Source organism: Lepus europaeus, chromosome 19, assembly GCF_033115175.1.
Source record: "Lepus europaeus isolate LE1 chromosome 19, mLepTim1.pri, whole genome shotgun sequence".
Taxonomy (NCBI): Eukaryota; Metazoa; Chordata; class Mammalia; order Lagomorpha; family Leporidae; genus Lepus; species Lepus europaeus.
The window spans coordinates 5267871-5285745 of NC_084845.1; the positions used below are offsets into that span (position 1 = coordinate 5267871).

Genomic DNA, 17875 nt, shown 5'->3' on the forward strand with positions numbered 1-17875 from the left:
AAAAGGTAAAAGGGTGGGAGATGAGGAAGCACTGATTCCTGGGTAGCTACCTATTTATGAAGCAGCAGCTGTTATAAAATGGGAAAGATTGGAGTAGAATTTAGAAATGGATTTAAATGCAAACTAATAGGACAAAAAGTAAAATCTAGAATTCCCTGGTTGTTGTCTGCAGTAGCTAAAATGAAAGTAAAAGAGAATGAATGGATGAAATGTCTTCAGTCTTCAGTCTTCTCTGGTAGTTAACTGGCAGAAGTGGAGAGTAGAAGAGGGGAGAAGCTAACTTGGCAGTTTCTTTGAAAACAAACACACATTACTTGGCAATCCTACTCTAAGGCATTTATCTCATGAAGCAAAAACTTAAGTACATGTAATAAGCTGTACACAGATGTTGATATCAGATTTCTTTGTGGTAGCCAAAGACTGGATACATACGAATGTCCTTAACTCTGTTACTGGTTAAACAAGCCATGGCACATTCATACCAAGGAATCTTGCAAAGTATGCAACGTTGCGGCTATAAAAAGGGACTATCAAGACACCCAATAAATTGGGATGACTCTCAAGGGAATTTCATAGTGGGGGGATAAAGGGCAAATCTCAAAACGTTCAAAATATGTATTATGTTCCAACTGTGAAGCATTTATGAAATGAAACTACAAAGATGGAAAACAGATTAGTGGTTGACAGGAAATAGGGACACGGGAAGCGGAGGATGGATGTTAACACAAGGGGACAGTACAAGGGATTTCTGTGTTGATGGGATAGTCTGTTTTGCCTATAACAGTGGTTATACAAACTTATACATGTAACCAAGTGGCACAGAACCATATACAAATGAACATTAGTGGGATTGTGTATCACTGGTCCTCTGCATAAATTTATGGATTATCCTGTCAATTGCCTGTCTCTGATATGTAAGTTGATACATTTGTACTGGGAGAAAAGTATAAGGATGCCTGCAATTTCCTGAGAATCTACAATTATTTTAAAATAAAATAATTTATTAAAAACACTTATAGATTTACTTGAAAGAGTGACAGAGACAGAAGGAGACACACACACACACACACACAGATTCCATCTACTGGTTCCCTGCCCAAATGCCTACAACCGCTGGGGCTAGGCCAGGCCAAAGCCAGGAGCCAGGAATTATATACGAGTCTCTCATATGAGTGGCAGGAACCCAAGCACTTGAGTCATCATCTCCTGCCACCCAGGACGCATTAGCTCAGAAGCTTGATTGAAAGCTCAGAATAGCTGGGACTTGAATCGGGCATTTCATTATGGGATGCTGGAAGGAAGGACTAAGCCACTGCACCATAACACTGGCCCCTATTTTTTTTTAATTCATTTATTTGAGAGGCAAACACACACACACACACACACACGGCCACATCTGGCAGGACCTCATCTGCATTCAGACTGAGGTTTTTATGGGTACAGAATATCTGCTTGCCGCTGATCTTTCTCCTCCCCAGCCCTCTCTGGAAGGCTTTGCAGGCTGAGGATATCCCCTAGACTAGTGTAATCAGATGGGGAGCATACCAGGTGCAACACCGGACAGGAGGACTGCCAGGCTTGGAACCTGCCCTCCAGTCACCAGGCGGGACTTCTGAGTTACAAACGCTGAGTTACTTTAATGACATAGAGGCTCCTTCCCAGAACTTTTCATTCTTTCTCCTCACACCGGTCTCTTGTCTGTCTCCCTCACATCTCCTCACACCAGTCTCACGTCCGTCTCCCTAACATCTCCTCACACCAGTCTCACGTCCGTCTCCCTCACATCTCACACCGGTCTCATGTCTGTCTCCCTCACATCTCACACCGGTCTCATGTCTGTCTCCCAAACATCTCCTCACACCAGTCTCACATCCGTCTCCCTCACATCTCCTCACACCGGGTCTCACGTCCGTCTCCCTCACATCTCCTCACACCGGTCTCACGTCCATCTCCCTCACATCTCCTCACACCTGGTCTCACGTCCGTCTCCCTAACATCTCACACCGGTCTCATGTCCGTCTCCCTAACATTTCCTCATATTGCATTTTAACACAGATTTTCTTCTAGAGAGACTGTATCGTTATTAATGATAATGTTTTTCATTCTGATGCTTTGTTATCTGGGGTTCTGCCAAGCCTGGACGGACCGCCCTTTCTAAGGATAGCTAATTCCTAGACATAGCAGAGGACTTGGCACCTTTTATGTGCAAATCAGCCAATCCAGATCCCACCATATTCATTATCAAGCTTTCACACTTGGGGTCATCTACTCCCACGCAGGCAAACCCTACACCCCAGAACCCACTAAAGTATTCAGACTAGCCAACTCTCAGTCCACGTTCCTTCTCATGCATGCCACATAAGGCTCTTATCCACCTTTCTCTCTCACTCCCTCTGCCTCATGACTAATCCTGGTGTTTTATGTGACTTCCTCGAATGGCCTGCCCTGCCCATTTCTATGGAGCTCTGAATATAAACTTATTTCTTATTGACAGTCACTTACACGTTTGCATTCTATCACCATGCCGATTAAGATTAAAAGAAATATTTGGGGGGGCCGGTTCTAGACCCGGGTGCTCCACTTCCGATCCAGCTCTCTGCTATGGCCTGGGAAAGCAGTAGAAGATGGCCCAAGTCCTTGGGCCCCTGCACCCGCATGGCAGACCCAGAAGAAGCACCTGGCTCCTGGCTTCGGATCAGCTCAGCTCCGGCCATTGTGGCCAATTGGGGAGTGAACCAGAGGATGAAGACCTCCCTTTCTCTTTCTCTCTCTCTCTCTCTCTCTCTCTGCCTCTCCTCTGTGTAACTCTGACTTTCAAATAAATAAATAAATCTTTACAAAAAATCTCCGGTACATATTAAAATAACAGCTTATATTCCCATATAAATGTACAAAAATAAACATTTTGTCACCACAAGTATGGCAAGGCTGAAGATCCTTAGTCTCCTTAATCTGACGGAATTGCCAAACAAGGTATTATATTTGGCTGATATCCTGCATTTCTTCGATTTCTCCTAAATTGGACCTTTTATCGGGTGGCAGAGAGTTGGTTCTGAGGGAAGAGTAAGAGGATGTGACGGTGACTCACCCTTTTGCCCTCTGAGGTCCTACTGCTCATGGGAATCACGATTAAGCCTGCTGTCAGGAGGGAATCGGATCAGCAATTTCATGTGACGCTTCCAGTAGAATGTAAATCTCCATAAAAAAGGGTCTTTTTTCCCCCCTTCTTTGGTCTATGTTCATAGCTTTTGTATCCGCAGCACCCAGGACATTGCTTGGCACTCGGAAGGGGTTTTATAAACCCTCGTTGGCGAACGAGCCCGGCTGCAGAATTACGGGAAGCGGGTTTGGCGCCGGGGTTCCATCCATCTGGTTACCCAGTCTGGGCCTCAACACGCGGCACACCCAGAGCCCCCGACTCGGTATCTCCCGCCGCTGGGGTGTCAGCGCTCCCCGGCGCCCTTCTCACTGGGAACAAACGCTTTCTCCCGAACTCGGGGACTCGCTCCTTCCTCGGGGCCTTCTCTAACCCCCCGGCCATCCTCAGAAGCTAGGGCGTCGTCCATCCAGCGCGCGGCAGCCAGCGGCACGCCCAGGCCGCCCCCGGCCCCCACGGGGTGACCGCGCCCCGTGGCTTCCGTCAGGCCTTCCTGGGATCAGGGTGTGGACTTCAGGACAGCGGACGACGCCCGCCCTCCCCGCAGGGACGCGGGCAGCCTCGCGCCCTGAGAACCAACGCAGCGCGGGCGGACCCCGGCCAATGTTAAAGTCCAGGACAGTGGCTCAGCTAGGCCGGAGCTGCGCTGAAACGGGTCCTCTGCCACTGCTTCTCACGGACGTCCGGCTTCCCGCGTGAAGCGGGGCAAAACAAGTCTTCAGACTTCGTACGCGGCGGCTTGAACGGCGGCTCGGCAGCAGGCCTCCTCGAGGCGGGCGCAGCTACATTACGTCATAAAGGGGCGTCCGCGCGCGAGCCGCCGGTCTCCGGGACGACGCGTTGTGGCCCTCGCCGGCCGCCGTCCTCGGGGCTCCCGAGAGCCTCGCGCGCGGTGGCCATTGGGTTGCCGGGCAGCGGATACCGAGGTCTAGACAGGCGGTTTGTGCGAGTGGCCGCCGACGTGGAGACCCCGGAGGTCCTCGGTCCGTCTGGGCTGGGTCCTGGGGGCGTTTCCGGACGCGGGGAACCGCGGTGCGGGAGAGGGGCGCGTTCGGGAGCGCGTGGGGTCCGTGTCGCGGGAAGCGGTGGGGGCTTTTCTCGCCGGGGGTTTGGATTGGGGGCGCCGCGCGGGGGTGCAGGCGGAATCCACGGTGACCTCCTGATGTTGGCGTCCCCGGAGTGGGAGGTGCGAGCGAGACCCCAGAGCCTGGCCCGTGGGAACACGGACCCCGCACCTGCCGCTCCTGGGGAGGGAAGGCGCTGCTTTTGCAGCCCTGCTCTGGCTGAGCGCGCCTAGGGGGTGCAGGCGGTGGCTGCAGGGGCCGCGCTGTCGTCCTTGGGGGCTGTGGGACCGCTGCATGGCGGCGTGGGTGCCCTGGGGAGAGAACAAAAAAAATTTTTTTTTGCATTATAAACTTTTTTTTTAAGATTTATTTATTTATTTTAAAGTCAAGAGTTACACAGAGAGAGGAGAGGCAGAGAGAGAGAGGTCTTCTACCCGCTGGTTCAACTCCCCAGTTGGCCGCAATGGCCAGAGCTGTGCCAATCCGAAGCCAGGAGCTTCTTCCGGGTCTCCCACGTGGGTGCAGGGGCCCAAGGACTTGGGCCATCTTCTACTGCTTTCCCAGGCCATAGCAGAGAGCTGGATTGGAAATGGAGCAGCCGGGTCTCGAACCGGCAGCACTGCAGGCCAGGGCGTTCACCTACTGGGCCACTGTGTGAGGAGGAGAAATAAGTTCACGTTGTACCGCTTGTTGCAAGAGGGAGCTGTCACAAGGGAGGAAGCAGGCATAGCATCAGATTCTCACACTGCGTCTTAGGAAGGGGGTCAGCCCGCACAACACCTGTCACCTCGCCGGCCCAGTGCGCTGTCTGAGGTCTTAGGAAGAAGGTCAGCCCGCACAACACCTGTCACCTCGCCGGCCCAGTGCGCTGTCTGAGGTCTTAGGAAGAAGGTCAGCCCGCACAACACCTGTCACCTCGCCAGGCCCGGTGCGCTGTGTCTGAGGTCTTAGGAAGGGCGTCAGCCCGCACAACACCTGTCACCTCGCCGGGCCCGGTGCGCTGTGTCTGAGGTCTTAGGAAGGGGGTCAGCCCGCACAACACCTGTCACCTCGCCGGGCCCGGTGCGCTGTGTCTGAGGTCTTAGGAAGGGGGTCAGCCCGCACAACACCTGTCACCTCGCCGGGCCCGGTGCGCTGTGTCTGAGGTCTTAGGAAGGGGGTCAGCCCGCACAACACCTGTCACCTCGCCGGGCCCGGTGCCTGTGTCTGAGGTCTTAGGAAGGGGGTCAGCCCGCACAACACCTGTCACCTCGCCGGGCCCGGTGCGCTGTGTCTGAGGTCTTAGGAAGGGCGTCAGCCCGCACAACACCTGTCACCTCGCCGGGCCCGGTGCGCTGTGTCTGAGGTCTTAGGAAGGGCGTCAGCCCGCACAACACCTGTCACCTCGCCGGCCCGGTGCGCTGTGTCTCAGGTGGGATATGAGCACCTTGCACAGCGGTGTTGAGGATTACATGAAAGATGCTTGGTCTTCAGGCTGCCGTTAGCAGCACATGGGCATGGGCGTTTTAAGTCATTTTCCGGAGTTGCTCCATTGCTCCGTTGCCTTTTCAACGTTTGATCTCCATGAGAACTCAGCAGTGGACAAGAGCATGAAGTGGTTTTTGTTTGCCGTCTCTTCTAGTCCGACTTTTCCGAAACGAGGCCTTCTTGTGCCTTCTGTGGCACACGTGGATGGAATTCGGGGCCCTGATATTAAGGTGAGTTCAGATTAGCCCTCAATTAGAGGGTTATGTCCCAAGTACACATCCTCTTCTAACTGAATTTTGTCCTAAATCCACAGGTCCTGGTCTACAGGAACAAGACATTTTCAGTAGAAGGTTCCAGGCTTGAGAGGTCACTGCTCGTGGCTGCAGCTGGACTTGAGATAACTAACCACACCTTCTAGGCAGGTCCACAGCAAACAGAACACAGCACATCCTAGAATCACAGGACTTTTCCAAGGAACAGAAGGAAATGGCCAAGGCCGAGGTGAGGTTTGTTTTACTTACCTTTGGTTCCCCAGTGAATCTATGAAAGATAAGAAGCGTCAAGCTAAATTAAAGAATGTATGTTGGTAAAAACGGGGATCTGTTGGAAAATAAAGTATAATCTTAAAGTCAAGACATAATTAGGAAGGGAGGGGGTTAAGCTTTGCGGCGTGAACCAGTGAGTGCAAGAACTCTGCCTTTCAAGTAGATGGAAATAAGAAAATAAACTTTAAAAAATATTTGATCTTTAAAAACAAAATTATTAACATTGGAACATAGAAAAATGTGGGTTCCTTGCATTTGAATTTGTGTCTTTATTTCTTGCCGGCCAAAATGATTAGACTTACCATGGGGAAAATGATCACACAGCCTTGCCCCTCTTCCATATCACTTATTAAAATCCACCTCAGATTGCATTGAACTTGACGATTACAGAGATTGTCCTTCGAGGATGTGGCTGTAGACTTCACCACGGAGGAGTGGCGGTTTTTGAACCCCTGCCAGAGGGACCTGTACAAGGAAGTAATGCTGGCGAACTACAGCAACCTAGTGGCAGTCAGTGAGGACAGCGCCGCAGTCAGGCGCCTCTTCCTGCTAGTGAGTGAGACGTATGGAGTCCCATCCATGTGTGATGCTTTGGGCTATAGCACTGTATGTCAGAGCCTTTTACAAAACTAGCGTGGCAAAGTACACGTAACATCAAATTTCCCATCTTAGCCATTTGTAAGCATACCGGTTAGTGGAATTAAATGCCTTCATGGGACCTGCATTTGTGTAGCGCTCAAGTCACAGCCGGGGATGCCCACATCCTGTATATGGGTGCCTGGCTCAAGTTCAGCTCCTGCTAATGTGCATGCTGGGGGGTAGCAGATGGTGGCTGCATTACTTGGGTCCCTGCCAACTCTGTGGGAGACCTAGATGGAGTCCTGGGCTCCTTGCTTCAGCCTGGCCCAGTGCTGGCTATGTGTGAGGTGAACCAGCAGATAGAGGACTTCTGTCTCTTCCTATAAAATGAGAATAAGTACATAAAAAGGTAAATGCTTTTACAGTCCTGTGCACCCATCACCACCAACCTTCTTTCCATCTGTAAACTGAAACTTTATACCCATGAAACAGTAACTGCAGCTCTTGGCAGCCACCCTTCCATTTGCCTCTAGTTGCCTCGTGTGTATGGAGTTGTACAGGATTGGTCTCTCTGCAGCTGGCTCATTTTACTCAGTATAATGTGCGCAAGGTCATCCACGTTGTAACAAATGTCAGAAGTGCCTTCCTTTTAGAGACCGAGTGGCACTGCCTTGCCTGTGTGTACCGCAGCGTGCGTATCCACTCGTTTACCAGCGGGCCTCTGGATCGTCTCCGGAGTTCAGCTGTTGTGAATTCTGCTGCTGTGGCCATGGCTGTCCAAACATCTCCAGAGCCTACTTTCAGTTCTCTGGAGGGTGTACTTGGAAGTGAAGTTGCCAGATCACACAGTAGTTCTAGTTTGAATCACAATTTCTTTTTACTTACTTTTTTTCAAAGGCAAAGAGACACAAAGGTCTTCCATCTACCGATTTACTCACCAGATGCCCACAGTGTCCGGGACTGAGCCACTCTGAAGCTGGGAGCCTGGAACTCCATCCAGGTCTCCCATGTGGATAGCAGGGATCCAAGTACGTAAGCATCCCAGCCTGCCCCCCGGGGCACACAGCAGCAGGAAGTGGAGGCGGGACCTGCACCCAGGCACTCTGATGGGGGTGCAGGTGTTCCAAGCAGCATCTTTACCAGTGCACCAAACGCCTGTCCCCAGCTGTAATTTTCTCTGTGCCCGCCATTCTGTTCTTCATAGTAGCTGGGCCATCTTACATCCTCACCAGCGGTGCATAAAGCTTCCAGTTTCTCCGGTGGCCATCCTGCCGGTCTGAGGTTTGTCGTGGACTTCTATTCTCCTCTTTGGCCTTAGAGTATATATGTACCCTTCCTGTGCTTATGGTTTATGGGTCACCGAAGTCCATATGTGGTCCTGCACTGTGACTCCAGTTTTCATAGCTTGTCCAGGCATAGATACTTGGTGGCAGGTGCTCAGTGATTTCCCGTTTGCAGGATATCAGGGTGCCAAACCCAGTTCACTCTTCAAGTTGGAGCGAGGAGAGCCCCCATGGATGGTAGAAGGAGCACCTGTGGTCAAACCTGTCCAGGTAAGTGAGTGAAAACCAAGACAGGGGCAGAAAGGCCACACCGATCCCAGGTGGTCATCGAAGGGTTGACACTCTCAAGGTGTGGTTGAGAGAACTTCTCTTGGCTGTTCCTCTTTGTTTGCTATTGCAGGGTGGTATCTTCTTTGTTCCTGTTTCTGGATCTGGCTGCAATCCATCTCACCTGGGGCCATGACTTCTTGTGTGATTCCATTCTTCCCAGCCTGCTTGTGTCTCTTCTCATTCCTGCAGTTTCACCTCCTGGCCTCTGCCTTGCTGGCTTTGAAGTCCCCTCGCTACCTGGCTGGATCCTTTTGCACTTAGCATGTAGGCATCTCTCTGCCCGGGAAGGGGCCGATCTCCTTCCCTGACGGTCTGCCGCTCTGTAGTTCATCTGAGGGCCTCCTGCACCTCATCTCTCAGGTCAGCTGTCTGCTTACTCACTCCCTGCTTCCCTGCCTGCCCAGCTGTTTTATCTGCTGCCTGAATGTATTAAATTCATTCTTAAGGCCTGCTGGAGACTACCAAACTGACACCTCTGCCGCTGATGTCTGACCTGTATCTAATCCTGTGTGCTGTCAGCCCGATTTCCTGCTAATGCATGTGAAACCAGAAGTTGTCTTTCTCCCAGATCTTGGACCGAAGTACATTCACAGACACTGAAGATTTAAGCTGTCTGTATTCTGACAGATGCTCTCCAGTCAGCGTCTCCCTTCTGGAATCTCACCTGCTCTGTGGTGCTGTATTTTGCTGCAGCCAAGACAGGTATCCTGTGGAATTCTTTTTCCTTCGGCGTCAGTGTCTGAAACCCGGATCATTATCCCTCCCAGCAAACATGCGTGCTCAGGTGCACTTCACTTGGCTCTGCTATGGGCTGTACTCTCCAGTGCCTCATCAGCTTGGAGTTGTCTTCAGTCTGCCTTTCACTCTGTTCTATTGCGGGTTTTTTTGTTTTTTGTGTTTTTTTTGTTGTTGTTGTTATTTATTTATTTATTTATTTGAAAGGCAGAGTTACAGAGAGGCAGTGGCAGAGAGAGCAAGAGAGAGCTTTTCCATCCACTGGTTCACTTTCCAAATGGCCCCAATGGCTGGAGCTGTGCTGAACCCAAGCCAGGAGCCAGGAGCTTCTTCCAGACTTGCTACATTGGTGCAGGAGCCCAAGGAGTTGGGCGATTGTCTACTGCTTTCCCAGACCATAGCAGAGAGCTGGATTGGAAGTGGAGCATCCAGGACTTGAACCAGTGCCCATATGGGATGCCAGAACTACAGGCAGTGGCTTTACCAGCTACGCCACAGTGCTGGCCCCCTGTTCTACTGTTTTTAAAAGTCTCTGCTGTTCTTGTTCATTTTTGTTGTTTTGAAAAGACTGTGAATTCCACAATTTCCATCTCAAGCCATGGTAACGGGCTTGCGTTGCCCCATTGGCTATATACGCTGACTGATCTCAGTGTTTCTGTTAGTTCCTTTTGATGTTATAGCTGTGTTCCTGTGTGGAGGACAGAACATCAGAGCACGGGGAGCTGGGTGAGAAAACATAAGGTTGACTCCTGGTTGCGGAGTGTATTTTTAGAGCTTGAAAAGAATAAGGAATTTCAGCAGAGTAGAATGAGGAATTCCAGGGCTGTGAGTAAGAGCAGAGCCAGAAGGTGTCCCCAAACAAGGGACAGAATTATTCCAGGGAGGAACAAAAGGATGTATTGTCTTGACTGCTGCAGAGGATGTCAGAGGGGTGTGGGTGCCGTCTGTGCCTGTGAGGATGTCAGAGGGGTGTGGGTGCCGTCTGTGCCTGTGAGGATGTCAGAGGGGTGTGGGTGCCGTCTGTGCCTGTGAGGATGTCAGAGGAGTGTGGGTGCCGTCTGTGCCTGTGAGGATGTCAGAGGGGATGTGGGTGCCGTCTGTGCCTGTGAGGATGTCAGAGGGGTGTGGGTGCCGTCTGTGCCTGTGAGGTGTCAGAGGGGTGTGGGTGCCGTCTGTGCCTGTGAGGATGTCAGAGGGGTGTGGGTGCCGTCTGTGCCTGTGAGGATGTCAGAGGAGTGCGGTGCCGTCTGTGCCTGTGAGGATGTCAGAGGGGTGTGGGTGCCGTCTGTGCCTGTGAGGATGTCAGAGGGGTGCGGTGCCGTCTGTGCCTGTGAGGATGTCAGAGGAGTGCGGTGCCGTCTGTGCCTGTGAGGATGTCAGAGGAGTGTGGGTGCATCAGTGCCTGTGATTACACCCCGATTCTGCCATCTTTGACTCCACTCACTCTCTCTTCAGGAAGTGCTGTGTGACTGCTCTCCGGCTCACCTGGAACTGTTTCCTGACCGCCTCTCTACTTTGGAATTATGCTCTGCCAACTCAATAATGGCCACGTGTGGTGTTTATGTTGAAAAGGGTCTGTGTAGTCTCCTTCCTTCCTTAGGACAGACGACTGACCGTGCAAGTGAGCTCACACCATAGTTCACTGATCATGCGGGGGACATCAGTGCATGCATTTACCATAGCTTTCTACACACAGGTCTTCTTTTGCTTCGTTTTGTTTTTGATTCAGTTATGCGTATTGACTAATGGGGATATTTTCAAACAGCACGCTGTGTCTCCAGATTGGGCTTCCGATTGCTCAGTAGGGGAAGTGACCTAATGGATGCAGAGAAGACGTACAAGTAGAAATTAAGGAAATTATAATAGGAATGATGACATGGTGAGCTGGATGCACAGAGACACGGGAAACAGGCCCACTTACATAACCCACACTTTCATGAGAACTGCTGTCTGGGGGCAAGGCTCCAGTGACCTGAACACCTCCCACCAGGACGACCTCCAGAGCCATAATTGGATCAAGTCTCCACCCTTGCTCCATCAGCATCAGACTCCGGGGTTTATAGGTCTGCATGAGTTTGGGGAGCCAAGTCTTACTTAATCTGTAACAATGGGTATCTTTACTGCTATGTTGAACAACCACTCCCTTCGTTTCCCTTTTTGTATTCAGTGGCACCAGCGCTTGTATGAATGTGTAACCCACATAGTGTGGAGCCATCCTTAGTTTTTCTCTTTTCTACTTTGGACATTTTTAAAAAGAATTTATTTATTGAAGAGGTAAAGCTACAGACAGAGAAAGGTCTTCCATCTGTTGGCTCACTCCCCAGATGGCCACAGTGGCTGGAGCTGAGCTGAGCTGAAGCCAAGAGCCAGGCCTCCAGACCTCCAGACCTCCAGGTCTCCATGCGGGTGCAGGGACCCAAGCACTGGGACCATCTTCCGCTGCTTTCCCAGGCTGCAGGCAGGGAGCTGGACTGGAAGAGGAGCACTGAGACACAAACCGGCACCATGTGGGATGCTGGTGCCACAGGCATAGGATTAGCTTACTATGCCACAACGCCGGACACCTGAACATTTGTTTTACAGAGTTCTTTCTTTCCCACATGGATGGCTTTTCCATCTTCATGCTCTGGGCTTTACTTTTGCACATTTCACTACCTCCATGTTAATGATTCATTCTCAGAACTCCCTAAACTGTACCATAGCTTTCTTTGTAATCTCTTATACAATTTCATATCTTTAGTTTATTTTCCATAGAGCAATCTAATGACTATTTGGAACTACCAATCCAGAATATGACCAGAAAAAAAAAGTTCAATGGCTCATATAGAATTTAGTTACTAACAACATCTTTCTGCAGGATTTATGAAGTTGCTTTAAACAGTTCATGAGGGCCAGAATCCCATATGGACACTGGTTCCAGTCCCGGCTGCTCCACTTCTGATCCAGCTCTCTGCTATGGCCTGGGAAAGCAGTAGAAGATGGCCCAAGTGCTTTGGCCCCTGCTCTTGCATGGGAGACCCAGAGGAAGCTCCTAGCTCCTGGCTTCGGATTATCTCAGCTCTGGCTGTTGCAGCCATTTGGGGAGTGAACCAGTGAGTGGATGGAAGACCTCTCTCTCTCTGGCTCTACCTCCCTGTGTAACTCTGTCTTACAAACAAATAAAATTAATCTTTAAAAGAAATAAAAATAAACAGTTCATAGATAGAGGGAATAAAAAGAGAAGTTTATTTTGGTGCAAACATTTGACAATCTGTGCACTTTTTTTCACGTACACATTTTCCAGGAACTCTGTTGTCAGTTATGCCAGTCTTGCCCAAGTTAACTATTTCTACTTCACTTTAAGCTCAAGACCTTCCAGGTGCTCCAGGCCTCTCTCACATGTCCTGGTCATGCCTGTGTTCTCTGCCTCTGGGTTTGTACACTGGCAGCTCCCTCTTTTACATCTAGTTCTTTTCATTATGTTGCTCATCCTTATCCTGTGAGGTAAATGCAGCCTTCTGTATTTTGTGGGTGACTGTTGTATCTAAGATTTACCTACCACTGCTGTATCACCTCTTCCATACCATTTCTCACATTCTGTAATTGTGTTAACTTCTTTGCTTCCCTGTTGATTCTCTCTCCTCTTATAGAATGACAGCTTTATGGAGATAGAGAATATTATTATTAGTCACTTTAGTTCCCAACTCCTAGCACACTCAATATTTGTTGGAAGAATGGATGCAATCTGTCTTTTAATTTATTCCAGGTGCAGTGTGTTTGTTTCTAGGTGTGTCAACGTTCTGCAGTATTCTATTTGGAGAGTAGCCAAAGTTATGTGTGTTCATTATAGATTAAACATTATTATTTTTAAAAGTAGCTGTTTCATTTTTCATTTTCATTTTTTCATTGCTCTTTTTCCCAGAAGAAATATGGGAGATTGAGCACGTGTAGTGGCACCCACAAATTCAAGACAGGTTTAAAAAGTATGGGGAGATGTCAGCAAAGTTATGCCCTTGGATATTATTTCTGTTTCATATAAAATGTAAGTTTGACTAACGTGTAAAACTATGAAATCTCATTTAGGTTCTGCTATCCAGAATGGAAGATATGCAGGAAAGGATCCGGGTCAGTTTGTTGGATATGGGGAATCGTGTGTCCACATCAAGTGCGATCAAACTAATGGAAATAAAGCCCATGAATATGTTAAACCCGGTACCACCAATTCACAACCCAGTGACCATCAAAAAAATTACCGAGGAGAGAAACCACATGTGTGCAGTGAGCGTGGGAAAGCCTTTTCCTGGAGAGCACAGCTCATTGGACAGAGAGATCTGAAAGCGGAAACACCACAGCTGTGATGAATGTGGGAAAATATTATGAGGAGGATTCAGCTCACGGAGCACCAGAGGACTCACATGGGAGAGAAGCCCTATGAATGTAAAGAGTGTGGGAAAGCCTTCTCCAGGAAGTCACAGCTCCCGGGTCCTAAGAGAACCCACACAGGAGAGAAACCCTGCAGATGCAGTGAATGTGGAAAAGCCTTCAGCAGGAAGTGCTGGCTCAGTAGACATCCGCAAGCTCACACAGGAGAGAAACTCTACGGATGCAGTGTGTGTGGGAAAGCCTTTTCCCAGAAGGCCTGTCTCCTTGCACACCAGGGACTTCACACGGGAGAGAAGCCTTATGAGTGCAGTGAATGTAGAAAAACCTTTTTTTTAAGTCAGACCTGACCAAACATCAGAGAATTCATACAGGAAAGAAACCTTATGAGTGTAGTGAGTGCCAAAAAGCCTTTAGAAGCAAGTCAAATCTAATGCAGCATCAGCAAACTCATACTGGAGAGAGACCATATGCTTGCAGTGAATGTGGCAAAGCCTTTACCCACCTGTCAGTCCTCATTAAACAGAAGAAAACGCACACAAGGCAGAAGGCTATAAATTCACAGAAGGTGGAAAAATCTTCCTTGGGGGATCATACATCTTTATGCATGAGTGGGCTTGGGCAGGTGGCAAACCGTGTGAACACAGTGTCTTCAGGAACCCAGCCTTTGCTGAGCATCACCAAGTTCCTGGGAGGCAGCAGTGTAGTGATTGGGAAGCAGCCTTTCCCAGGAAGTGAGATCTTAGTAAGTAATCAGCAATGTGCACAAGGAGGACGCTTTACAAATGCAGTGAATGGGACCATGCCTTCAGTAATAAGTTATGTCTTATCTGTTACAGGTATTGTATAGGAAAACAAATCTCCTGATACTAGAAATGTAGGAAAGTTCTTTTAGCAGAAGTCTTCCATTATTTGTCAGAGCTCGTTTAAGGCAGAACCCTATGGCTGCAGTGGTTGGTGAGCACACTTGTGAGAGAAGTCAGACCTACCAAACATCAATGAAATCATGTTGGGGAAAACAGAGCTATTGTGGGAGAAGCCTTTATGTGGAGATGATATCCCAGTTGGTGTCAAAGAATTCTCAGGAATTCTTAAGAAAGAATGTGATGTTTCCATTCATATTGTGTACGTATACGAATGTATGTCAGAAACAAGACAACTTTAGAGACACTGAATATACATATACTTTTTAGTAAAACATGGGAGAACTTATAGAAAAGAGAAACCTGTGAAAGCAAGAAAGAGTAGAAATTCACTGAACTAATTTATGTATTACAATTTTATACCTAGGGAGCCTTGGAAAGACTTCACTTACTATAAATGAAATCGTGAACACCCAGACTGATACTATTTAATGGACACCTGTGAACCTTATGAATGTAGAAGCACAACTGTAATCTTACAAGTTTCTTATGCTGCTATAACAGATGGCCACAAATTTGGTCATTAAAATGAAGGCAGACTTACCATTTTATAGTTTTGGAGATCAGAAATTTATAACATCAAAGCTGTTGCCAGGACTGCGATTCTGGAGGTTCTGGGGGCAAATCTGTTTCCTTGCCTTCCAGTTCTTTGCCCAGACTCATTCTGTGACTGGTGGCTATCTTTCAGCATCAAAGCCAGCAGTGCCCAGTCAGCTCTTTGCTGACTCTAATAGTAGATCTGCCTGCCTCTTCCATGTTGAAGGATCCTGAGATTATACTGGGTCCACCCAAATATACCAGGAAAGTCTCCCTGGCTTAAAATAATCTGATTAGCAATCCTGATTCCACCAGCCACAAAAGTTCCCCATTGCCATGTAATGTAACATAGTCATGAGTTCTGGGGCCTAGGAGATAGACATCTTTGGAGGCCATGATTCTGTTTACAACATACTGATTTCAGAGATTTCAATACTGGTAAGTTCCCAGCTGGTCATTAAATGCATTTGAAAACCATGTTCTCAGAGAAGTAATTTCTCTGTGGTAATTATGATCCAAATGCATACTGTCTTTCCCTAGAATCAGATTCTTACACTGTGATTGTTTTATATGAACATTCTAGAATGTTCTTGAAATGTGTCGATCAAATTATCATCTCTGGAAAAGAGCTTTTAAATCTAAAAGAACATGGATTTACGCTGCTTGAAATGTCACCAAAACTAACTTTGCGTGTCTTTTGACTTTGTGTAAGTTAACATATCCTATTCTGAGTCTGGAATACAGATGCCATAATGTAGCTAATTGTTGACAGATATTTCTCATAACCAATTTCAACAACAGCTTCTTCTTGAACAGTAAATGTTTAATGTATTTACTCTCCCATCGTATATATCTAAAAAAGATAAAGTATAGGGGTGAGTTTTTTCTGACTTTACGGCGTAGGGACATCCGGATAGCTTTGCCCGAGAATAGGCAACAAATAAAGTGAGCCTCTGATTACCCCAGCTCACTTCCTGGTGAAAATTTCAGTCTGCAGGGAGGCCAGACCCAGACTTCAGCTGTCTTTGAAGGGAGCTAACTGAGATTAGAGTTCAGGGTATTCAAGGAGGCTTAAATTCCTGGGCCAGATTATGGAGAAGAGAGTTGCATTCCTGCTGTGTGAGAATTCCACAGTGCCACAGAGACCCCTTCAGGAGCCTGTGTCTAAGTCATAGTCATGTATGTGAGGAGACTCCTTGGGATGGAGAAGGAACCAGAGGAAAAGAATGGGCAGAACAATCCTTGGAGCTCACACAAGATTGGGTGTGATTTGTGTTTCCACCATCTGCAGTGGAGAGTCCTAACGTTCAGAGGCTCACGGTGGATCTGCAGAAGAGTGTTGCCCAGTGGGTGGCTCAAATGAACTAGGCTAAAGGCTGCTCTGAACTCCTCTCAAAGCATGAATGTAGGCCACTAAAGGGCCAAACTATTTCTAACAACTTCCAGAACAAAACCCAGTGATGAAAGGAATAGGAAGCAGTCCATCAACTAATAACGTAAAATCCACAGTCTGCCATCCAGTCAAGACTTACCAAGGTATATATGTAAAGAAGAGGAAAATATAACCCATAACATGAAGAAAAGTCAATACAAAGATTCAGAAGTAGTGTGGGTATGGAACTAACAGAAAAGAATTAAAAACATGTGTTAGAAATATTCCATATACTCAAGGCTGTGTCAGGTAGATTAAAGTGACTGTGGGATTTCCTTTGTCTGAACAAAGGGCAAATGAGGTTTAGTCTAGGAAGTTCAGCCTCTTTAGAGGCCAGAAGGAGGTAGTTGTCAGCAGTGGAGACCAGGGTACTCAGATGAAACTGGAAAGTGAAGTTGTGCCTGTGTTGAGTCCCTCTTAGCCTTTTCTGGGAACTGTGGCTACTGTACAGGGCTGCTGAGGCTTCTGGGAAATACAGTTTAGGAACCTAACCATTGCCTTTCTGGTTTGGGGCTGGTATGTCTTGTTTGCTTAACCCCCACATAGGTTTCTGGGGCACATATTTCACCTACCTTTGGTCATTTTTCCCCACATGAGTGAATTGTATCTGGGTATGCACAGTGATTTAAGAGGATACTAGGATAATTGTATTAAGATGACAGAATAGGGAGGGAGCTTGCTGCTCCAACCTAGGAGAAGATAGTGTAAAAGAAATGGAAGGAGTGCAGTCTCAGGGAAGAGTTAGGGAGAAAACAGCTGAGGAAACTCTGCACAAAAGGAGGAACACTGGACCTACATGGAGGGTGAGGATGTTCAGAACTTAGGACCCCAGTAGCGAAGAGCCTGCACACTAGTGTTGGAGAGTGAGGGGAGACCAGACTGTAGCAGCCCAAGCCACTGGTGAAAAAACTGCAGGAAAAGCCTAGAGCGAATCCAGCTTGGAACCCTGGGGGGATAGTGTACCTGTGAAACCAGAGGAGAAAAAACAAGGGGTGGGGAATTCATGCTTTCTCTATCCCTGATCACCTCGCAAAGGCATCCTGTAATAAGCTGACAGAGAGCAGGCACCATTTTGGACATATGTAACAGCTGCGTCAGTTCAGGTCCCTACCCAGCAACAAGCCAGGCAGAGCCTTCTGAGTTTGGTGAAGAGAACAGACAGGGGGCTGGGTGCTCATGACTGTGGGAGACGTGTGCTGGGACTGTGAAAACACTGAGGCTGCGTGGGAGGACTCAGGGTGTGACTGGGACATTGGACAGGCACTGTGGGAGGCTCCACATAATCAGGGCTCCCTGGTTACCTGGTGAGGGACATTGCTGGGGAATCTGAGTTTACACTGAGGACTGCACAGATCCTTTGTGTGGTCCTTGTGGCAGAGTGGACAAATAATATACTTACTGGGGCTAGCACCCAGGCAATGGTCTCCTTCAAGGAAAGGAGCTCAGCTGAGTCTACACCAACAG

At 48.4% G+C, this 17875-nt stretch overlaps 2 protein-coding genes across 4 annotated transcripts in view; one reads left to right on the plus strand and one right to left on the minus strand.

The window, feature by feature from the left end:
- ZNF613 (zinc finger protein 613) overlaps positions 1-3925 on the minus strand; it is a 48082-nt gene extending 44157 nt beyond the window's left edge. For all 3 annotated transcript variants that reach the window (XR_009864514.1, XR_009864511.1, XM_062177939.1), the window contains exon 1: positions 3089-3925. The gene's annotated coding sequence lies outside the window, so the exon portion shown is untranslated. The remainder of the gene's footprint in view (positions 1-3088) is intronic.
- Positions 3926-4054: 129 nt separating this feature from the next.
- On the plus strand, positions 4055-15787 carry ZNF577 (zinc finger protein 577). The gene is given in 9 exon segments (XM_062177951.1): positions 4055-4140; positions 5843-5918; positions 6002-6189; positions 7710-7840; positions 8020-8093; positions 8271-8365; positions 9053-9127; positions 13223-13849; positions 13852-15787. Coding segments are annotated over 6 exon segments (1410 nt in total). The 5' UTR covers positions 4055-4140; positions 5843-5918; positions 6002-6189; positions 7710-7819; the 3' UTR covers positions 14370-15787.
- The last annotated feature ends 2088 nt before the right edge of the window (positions 15788-17875 follow it).